At 34.5% G+C, this 9,458-nt stretch overlaps 1 protein-coding gene across 8 annotated transcripts in view; it reads left to right on the forward strand.

Moving 5' to 3' along the window:
* The window catches only part of BBS9 (Bardet-Biedl syndrome 9), a 583,258-nt gene extending 574,494 nt beyond the window's left edge, over positions 1-8,764 (forward strand). For 4 of the 8 annotated variants that reach the window (XM_021935217.2, XM_021935215.2, XM_021935214.2 and 1 more), the window contains exon 23: positions 7,417-8,763. In XM_021935217.2, the coding sequence (XP_021790909.1) occupies positions 7,417-7,454 (38 nt within the window). In that variant the 3' untranslated portion in view covers positions 7,455-8,763. Of the gene's footprint in view, positions 1-7,416 lie in introns of all 8 variants that reach the window. The other 4 variants (XM_021935219.2, XM_021935220.2, XR_002520717.2 and 1 more) reach the window with 3 other exon arrangements.
* The last annotated feature ends 694 nt before the right edge of the window (positions 8,765-9,458 follow it).

Consider the following 9,458-nt stretch of genomic DNA (forward strand, 5'->3'; position numbering starts at 1 on the left):
TTAGGCCTGCTGCTGCAGAGATGAGTTCAATTCCTGGACATCCTTGAGCAATGTCCTATTGAAAGAACCCAAAAATGTAAGACTGTTGTTCCTTAGTAGTTGGAAGAGCAATTGTGAATTCTCCTTGATTACTATCTTTTATAACCATGAAATTCCCGTAGTGCTCTTTTACTTATCACTTCAAAATTTGTATATTTTCACTTCTCCATAATGTTGTGCAGAATGTATACTGTGGTACAGGGTTTTTTTCAGACTGGCTATACATCAGGATGGCTTGGATAAGAGTTGGCAGGCCGTGAGGGGAGGGTTGGAATTGAAAATATGACTTGTATACATCCCATTTAGTGTAGTGCCACACAGAAAAATAATACCTTGTATAAAGTGACAAAAACCTCATTAACTTAAGTGGATATTTTTTGATCCTCACAACAACCTCACTATGTTTGCAACATACATGTAAAAAAATAAAAATTAATAAAATAATAATTAGCATCCCAAGTCACAGATGGAAAAGTGTAGGATCAGAGTATATACTATTCCCTTAAAGTGGCCCAGCAATGAAAAAAATAGGTGACCTGGGCAAGAAGCCAAGGCTTCTCATTCCCAGTCCAGGGTTCATTGTATTACAGAGAAAGACATATCATGAATAACACCAAGACTTGGACTTCTACCATTAGTCTAGTTGAAGAATACATTAGTATAGAGTAAAGTGTTTCTCAGGCTTTGAAGACTTATGTCCTAATTTAAGAAGGAACAACCATACACTCTTTCTGCATGGCCGGCTGTATGCCATGACTAAATCTACCAGTTGACACAATTGAATGCTGGGAAAATACAGTAAATACGCCTTTTTATGATATGCTGAACTGTCATGAAAAGCATGAAAGCAGAAATCCTGAGAGGTCAGCCTATGCCAAACCAGCTTTCACATTGATAGTTTCTGCTAAATTCTGTGTTGAACAACTTTATGCCAGTAAATACAAAAACTTTAATGAAATGGTTATTCTTTTTAAAATACAGTTTTAAATTGACTAAACAAGAAAGTGAAAACTTGAATAATCCTGTAACAATTAAAAATATCAGAAGTTAACCTTGCCACACAAAAATGCAATAACGTGACACATGACTTTACAGGTGAATTCTGCTGACATTTGCCTTATGGTTCCCATTACCCACCCTCTTTATATTGTAGTTTCTTGTATATTATATCTACATACATTTTTAAAATTCCATCTCTACTTACCTGGTCCCAGATACAAGGAGCTTGGAAAATGTCAGTCTGTCCTAACAAGGGAAAACCTGAAAAAACCAATAACACTTCTTATCTGTCAGAGAAATGAGGTCAGAGGGCAAACCACTGCCCTGTGGTTTGGAGAAAAATACAGGTGCATACAGAGAATCACAAGTTATTGCAGCAGAAACCCATGAGCAGAAACCTCCATGGGAACTAGTATCAGGGCAAGAAAACCTGAAGTATAGTTAACTAATTCCTGGAGGCCCAGAGTGGACAGGTCTGAGAGTTAAAAACTCCAGGAGACCCAGTCATAAGGGAGCCTCCACACTTGCGTGAGTTTTCTCTTCAGGAGCTTGACCACGTTCTCAAGTGAATATTTAAGGAAAATCCTTTCGTGTTTCCAACAGTGGGAGAGGAAATCAGACCATTTTGGAATATGCCAGAGCATCCTGTTCTTCTTAACAAGGCCTTCCTCCAAGTGAAACTATTTTCCAGAGCATAAACTACTGGAGTTTTAACAGAGCCTAACCAACTTGAAAGACAAGAAATACCTGATGTCAGTCCACACAGTCAATCCTGTTTGACCAAAGGAGTGGAGGTGGCAAGCTGAGGACTTGTGAAGTTTGCAATTCAGATGCAGGCTGACTACAACACTGAGACCTAATCATAGGACTACAGAATGCCCTCTGTGCCCTCCCCTGCCCCACAACCTTACCATCACATTACTAAAGGTCTATTTACCATGGTTCTTTTTACCTAGTACATCATATCCAGCTGCCAAGAAAAACTTACAAGGCATACTAAACAGTCAAAAATGCAGTTTGAAAAGACATTTCAAGCATCAGAACCACAGTCAGATATGGCGTAGAATTATCAGAATGGGAATTTAAAACAACTCTAATATATTAAGGTTTCTGCACTAGATCAGATAAACAGCATGCAAGAACAAATAGGCAATGTAAACAGAGTGATGAAAATTCTAAGAAAGAATTAAGAAGAAATGCTAGAGATCACTGTAAAAGAAATGAAGATACCTTTGATGGGCTCATTGGTAGACTGGACATGGCTGAGGAAAAAATTTCTGAGCTTGAAGATATGTCAATAGAAACTTCCCAAACAGAAAAGCAAAGAAAAAAAACTGGACCAAATATCCAAGATGTGTTAGATATCTACAGAGATGTAACTTACACATAATGGGAATACCAGAAAGAGAAAAGAAACAAATATTTGAAGCAATAATGACTGAGAATGTTTTCAAATTAATGTCAGGCACCAAATCACAGAGCCAGGAAGTTCAGAGAACATCGAAGTGGGTAAATACTAAAAATCCACACATAGGTATATGAGTTTCAAACTGCAGAAAATCAGAGATAAAGAAAATTCTTGAAAGAGGCTAGAGGGGGAAAACCCTACCTATTAAGGAGAAAAGAATCCTATCCACTTCTCAGAAACTAAGAAAGAAGAGTGGAGTAAAGTATTTAGTGCTGAAAGAAAAACTCACTAGCCTAGAACTCTGCACCCTGCAAAATGCTCCTTCAAAAATGAAAGGGAAATAAAGACTTTCTCAGACAAACAAAACTGAGGGAATTTGTTGTCAGCAGACCAGCCTTGCAAGAAATGTTAAAAGAAGTGATTCAGAGAAAAGGCAAATAATATAGGTTAGAAATTTGGATCTACATAAAGAAGCGCATCAGAGAAAGAGTAAGTGAAAGTAAAATAAAAATTTGTATCTTTCTTAGTTTTGATTTATCTAACAGATAATGGTTTCTTCAAAATAATAAACAATGTATTTAAAATATATATATGTATAAGTGAAATGAAATATATATTGAATATATATATACACACATGTAGTGAAATGAATGACAACAATGATACAAGAGATGGGATGGAAGAATTAGGATTATTTTGTTGTTATAAGGTATTTGCACTACCTATGAAAACGTATAGTGTTATTTGAAAGTGGACTTGGATTAGTTGTAAATGTATATTGTAGATATACTACAGCAATCACTAAGAAGTTACATGTATGTTATATAACTTTATATAATATATATATAAAGAAAGGATAGAGAATGGAATCATATAAAATACTCAATGAAACCTCAAAAGGAAGAAAAAGAGTGAAAGAGAAAAATAGGAACAAAAACAGGGGGGAGGCAAGAAATAGAAAACAGTAACAAATATGATAGATCTTAATCCAGTTATATTAATAATCACTTTGGGATTTTTTCATTTTAATTTTTACTTTTTATCTTTTCTTTTTTCTTTTTATAGATTTAGGGAGTAAAGTGCAATTTTGTTACTTGGATATATTGCGTAGTGAATGAAGTCTGGACTTTTAGTGTAACCATCACCCAAATAGTGTACACTGTATCCCATGTATAATTTTTCATCCCTCACCCCTCTCCCAACCTTCCACCTTTTGGAGTCGCCAATGTCGATTATTCCACTTGCTATGTCCATGTGTACACATATTTAGCTTTTGCTTGTAAGTGAGGGCATGTGGTATTTGACTTTCTGTTTCTGGGTTATGTCACTTGAGATAATGGCCTCCAGCTCATTCAGTATTGCAAAAAAGACATGATTTCATTCTTTTTTTAGTAAATGAGTAGTATTCCATAATACACACACACACACACACACACAATATTTTCTTTATCCCCATCATCCATTGATGGACAACTGCGATCAATAATCACTTTAAATGCTAATGATCTAAATACACCAATTAAAAGATAGATTGTCATAATGAATCAAAAAAACAAGACCCAACTATGTCTTGTTAACAAGAAAATCATTTTAAATATAAAGACACATATAGATTAAAAGAGAAGGGAATGGAGAAAGATATACCATAACACTAATCAAAAGAAAGCAGAAGTAGATGTATTAATTTCAGACAAAGACTTCAGAGAAAGGTAAATTATCAGGGATAAAGAGGGGCCTTACATGATGATGAAGAGATCAGTTCTCCAAGAAGTCATAACCATTTGTAACATGTGCACCTAACAGTACGTCAAAATATGTGAGGCAAAAACTGATCGAAATTCAAGGAGAAAATAGATGAATCACTATTATAATTGGAGACCTACCACCCCTCCATCCGAAATGGAAAGCTATAGTAGGCAGAAAATCAGTAAGGATAGTTGAATTCAACACCACCATCAATCACTGGATATAATTGACATCTATCAATGATTCCACGCAACAACAGCAGAATACACATTCTTCTCAAGCTTATATGGAACATTTACCAAGATACACCACATTGTAGGCCATAAAACACACCTTAACACATTTAAAAGAATAAAAATCTTACAGTGTCTACTCTTAGAACACAATGGAATTAAACTAGAAACCAGTGACAGAAAGATGGCTACAAAATCTCAAAATACTTGGATATTAAACAATGCACTATAAAGTAACACGTAGATCAAAGAGGAAATCCCAAGAGATATTTTAAAAATATTTTCACCTAAATGAAAATGAAAATACAACTAATTAAAATTTGCACATGCAGCAATAAGAGTTTATAGAGGGAAATTTATAGCATGGAATGCATATATTAGAAAAGAAAGGCCTAAAACCTATATGCTGTTTCCACCTTAGAAAACGTGAAAAAGAGCAGCAAATTAAATCCACAGGCAGTAGAAAAAAAAGAAATAGAAATTAAAGCAGCAATTAATGGAATCGAAAACAGGAAATACAGAAAATAAATGAGGGAAAATCATGATTCTTTGAAAAGATCAGTACAGTCAGTAAGCCTCTGCCCATGCCAACTATTTTAAAAGAGAGAACACAAATTACTGCTATCAAAAATGAAAGATGGTCATCACTACATCCCATAAATGATAAAAGCATAATAAAAGAATATTGTTAACAACTCTATGCCCATGAATTTGATAACCTAAATTAAATGGATCAGTTTCTTGAAAGACACAATCTGCTGAAACTCAAACAAGAAGAAATAGACAATTTGAATAGGCCTATATGTATTTAAAAATTGAATTAATAGTTAATAACTTTCTAAGATAGAAAGCATCAGGTCTTGATGGGTTCATTGGTGCATTCTACTAAACATTAGGTTTATTATACATTAGTGCCTGGAATGGAACATTTGTGGGGCAGAAGTTATAGAGGAACTCTGTACTTTTCACTCAGTTTTTGCTGTGAACCTAAAACTGCTCTTTAAAGCCTATTTAAAAAAAAAAAAAAGTTTATTTTTAAAAACCTGAGAATGTTGTAATTTTTGTTCTCTGCTTGTGAATATTTTAAAGAACTCAAGAGAAAAGAGGACTATTGTTTTTACTAAGATACTTCCCATTTCTCTTGCTCTCCCTACATTCCTGCTGCCTCAAGTTTCTTTCGGATATTATCTCATTTCTGAAGAATTTCCTTTAGTAATTCTTTTAGAGAAGATCTGTTGACAACAAATTCTTTTAGTTTTACTCCAATTGAGAATGTCTGTATTTCACCTTTATTCCTTAATGATATTTTTGCTGGATATAGATTTTTGAGTTGACAATTCAAATTGTTCCTTTACAGGTAATGTGTTGTTTTCCTCTGGCTGCTTTAAATATATTTTGTCTTTAGTTTTCTGCAGTTTGATTTTGATGTCTTGGCTTTATCTTGTTTGGAGTTTAGTAAACCTCTTGAATATGTAGCTTTATGTCTTTTGCCAAATTTGAGAAGTTTTCAGCCATTATTTCTTCAAATATTATTTCAGACTTCTTTCTTTTTCTTTTCTTTTCTTTTCTTTCTCCTAGGATTCAAAACCCATGAATATTGAACTTTTGGTTATGGTCGTGCAGATCCCTGAGGCTCTATTCCCCTTTTCATTCTTTTTTTTTCTCTCTCTGTTGTCCATATTGAGTAATTTTTATTGAATTATTTTTCAGTTCCCCGACTTTTCTATTGTCTTCCTTCTGGTATTCAGTGAGTTTAACATTTGGTTGTTGTGTTTTTTCAGTTCTAAAATTTCCATCTGGTTCTTCTTTTATATGTTCTACTTATTTGCTGAGACTTTCTATTTAATTTTTTTAGTGTTTTAATTATTTTTCTTATTTACTGACTTCCTATTTTTCCATTCTTTTCAAGTGTGTTCTAGATTGTTTATTGGAACTTTTTTTTTTTTTTTTTTTTTGAGACGGAGTCTCGCTGTGTCACCCAGACTGGAGTGCAGTGGCCTGATCTCAGCTCACTGCAAGCTCCGCCTCCCGGGTTTTATGCCATTCTCTTGCCTCAGCCTCCCGAGTAGCTGGGACTGCAGGTGTCCGCCACCTCGCCCGGCTAGTTTTTTGTATTTTTTAGTAGAGACGGGGTTTCACGGGGTTAGCCAGGATGGTCTCGATCTCCTGACCTCGTGATCCGCCCGTCTCGGCCTCCCAAAGTGCTGGGATTACAGGCTTGAGCCACCGTGCCCGGCCTGTTTATTGGAACATTTTTATAATCACTGCTTAAAATCTTTGTCAGGTAATTTTAATGTCTGTATCATCTTGGCCTTAGAATCCATTACTGTTTCCCCATGCAAGTTGAGACTATCCTGGTTCTTCATATGCTGAGTAAGTTTAAATTGTATTCTGGACATTTAAAATATTACATTATGAGATCTTGAGTCTTCTTTAAATGCTTTGAAGATGTTGACTTACTAATTTAAATAAACAACTAATCCCAAATTTATACACATTCTTATAGAAAAGAAAAAGAGAACACTCTCCAACTAGTAGAATCTGACATCAAAACGATGCAAAGAAAATATGTCAAAAAAAACCCAAAGTCAAATATGAATTTAGATGCAAAAAAATCTAAACAAAATATTAAATTGAATGCAGCATTATATTACATATAAATTATATCCAATTTCTGTTTACCGTAGGAATGCAAGGTTGGCCCCAGAATACAGGTTGGCTAAAATTAGAAAATTGATTAAAGTAACCCATGATCTTCAGATGAAAGGATAACATTATACAATTAATACAATATTAAACAAACATATTCAAAAGTCATTCCCTTTAAGTCAACATTAATTAATGATTTGAAAATTAGCAAATTAAGAATAGATCTATTAATGTGCTTAAAGGCACCTACAAAAACCTACACAAATACTATACTTTTGACAATCTAATGCATTCCTTTTGAGATCAGAAACATTTTCACCATTCCTATTCAATGTTTTACAGGAGGTACCAGCCAAGAACAAGAAAAGAAAAAGATATAAAAGATATATGGATTGGAAAGGAAGGTTCAAAACTCTCATTATTTGCAAATAATATGATTGTCTGTGTAGAAAGTTCCCCACTCAAATTACAGGTAAACTATTTGAATTGTTAAGAGTAAGTTTGCTTGGTACTGAACTAAAATGCAAACATGAACTTTATGTTTATGCAATAGCAATTAGAAGTTAGAAAATACATTATAATTTTAAAAAGACAGCACTTAAAATGTCAATCAAAATATAAGGTGCCTAAAATACACCTCACAAAAGATATATAAGCACTTTATGTAGATATACATTAAACTTACATGAATGGAGAAAGAAAATGTATTTTTTATTTATTTTTGTTTATTAATTTTTATTTTAAAATCAATGGGTACATGTGCAGGTTTGTTAGGAAGGTATATTGCATGATGCTGTGGTTTGGAGTATGAATGAATCCATCACCCAGGTAATGAGCATAGAACCCAATAAGTAGATTTTTTCAAGCCTTACCCTCATCCCTCCCTCTCCTGTCTTGTGCTTCCCAGTGTTTATCATCATTCTTATGGACTGGTGACTGGTGAAGGGTTTTTACTGCTGAAGCCCAGGTATAAAAACAGGAATTGATGCCTCCTTCTTCAAATGTGCAAACATCAGTGCATGGCTACAAGGATCACAAATAATCAGAGAAACCTGACACTGTCAAAGGAGTAAAATAAAGCACCAGTAACCAGCTCTAAAGAAATGGAGGTTTATTAAGTGCCTGACAAATAATTCAAATTAATCATCTTAAAGAAGCTCAGTGAACTGCAAGAAAACACAGTAGATGACTAAACAAAACTGGGAAAACAATGCATGAAGAAAATAAAGTGTTCAACAAAGGGATGAAAACCGCAAAAAAAGAACCAAACAGAAATTCTAGTGCTAAAGAACATAATGAATGAACTAAAAACTTCAAGAGTGCTTCAGTGACTCAATTGAGCAGAGGAAAGAATCAGAGAGCCCAAGGATAAGTCATTTGAGATTATGCAGTTAGAGGAACAAAAAGATAAAATGATGTAGACAGCCTATAAGAATTGTGGGATATCATCAAGCCAGCTAATATATGCATTGTGGAAGTTCTTCAAAAATGAAGGGGAGATAAGGATGTTCCCAGGCAAACAAAAGCTATGGGAGTTCATCGCTACTAGATCTACCTTACAAGAAATGTTAAAGAGAGTTTTTCAAGTTTAAATGAAAGGACACATGCTGGGCATGGTGTCTCATGCCTGTAATCCCAACACTTTGGGAGGCCAAGGCAGGATGATTGCTTTAGGCCAGGAATTAGAGACCAGCCTGGGCAATATAGTGAGACTTTGTCTCTACAATATTTTTTTTTTTTTAAGAATTAGCTGGGCATAATGTCACAAGCCTGTAGTCCTAGCTACTCTGGAGGCTGAGATGGGAGGATCATTTGAGCCTAGGAGGTTGAGGCAGCAGTGAGCTGTGATCATATCACTGCCTCCAGCCTGGGTGAAAGAGCAGAAACTTGTCTCAAAAAAAAAGAAAGAAAGACATTAACTAACAACATGAAAACCTATGAAAGCATAAAACTCACTATATAGATGAGAATGTAGTTAAATTGAGACTACACTAATACCATCATGGTGGTGCATAAATCACTTTGACCTCTAATATTAAAAGTCAAATGTATTAAAAATAACTATACCTACAGTAATTTGGTAATAGATACATGTTATCTACGAAATGTAAATTATGGCCAGGCACAGTGGCTGACACCTGTAATCCCAACACTTTGGGAGACTGAGGTTGGAGGATCACTTAAGCCCAGGAGTTCCAGACCAGTCTGGGCAACATATCAAGACCCCCATCTCTATTTTTTTAAAATGTAAATTATGACTTTAACAACATAATGTGAGTGAGAAGTTTAAATTTAGATTTATCATATGCAAGTGAAGTTCTTTTCAGCTTAAAATAGACTTATAACTCTAAGATGTTTTACATAAACCTCATGGTAACCACATA

Source organism: Papio anubis, chromosome 4, assembly GCF_008728515.1.
Source record: "Papio anubis isolate 15944 chromosome 4, Panubis1.0, whole genome shotgun sequence".
NCBI lineage: Eukaryota > Metazoa > Chordata > Mammalia > Primates > Cercopithecidae > Papio > Papio anubis.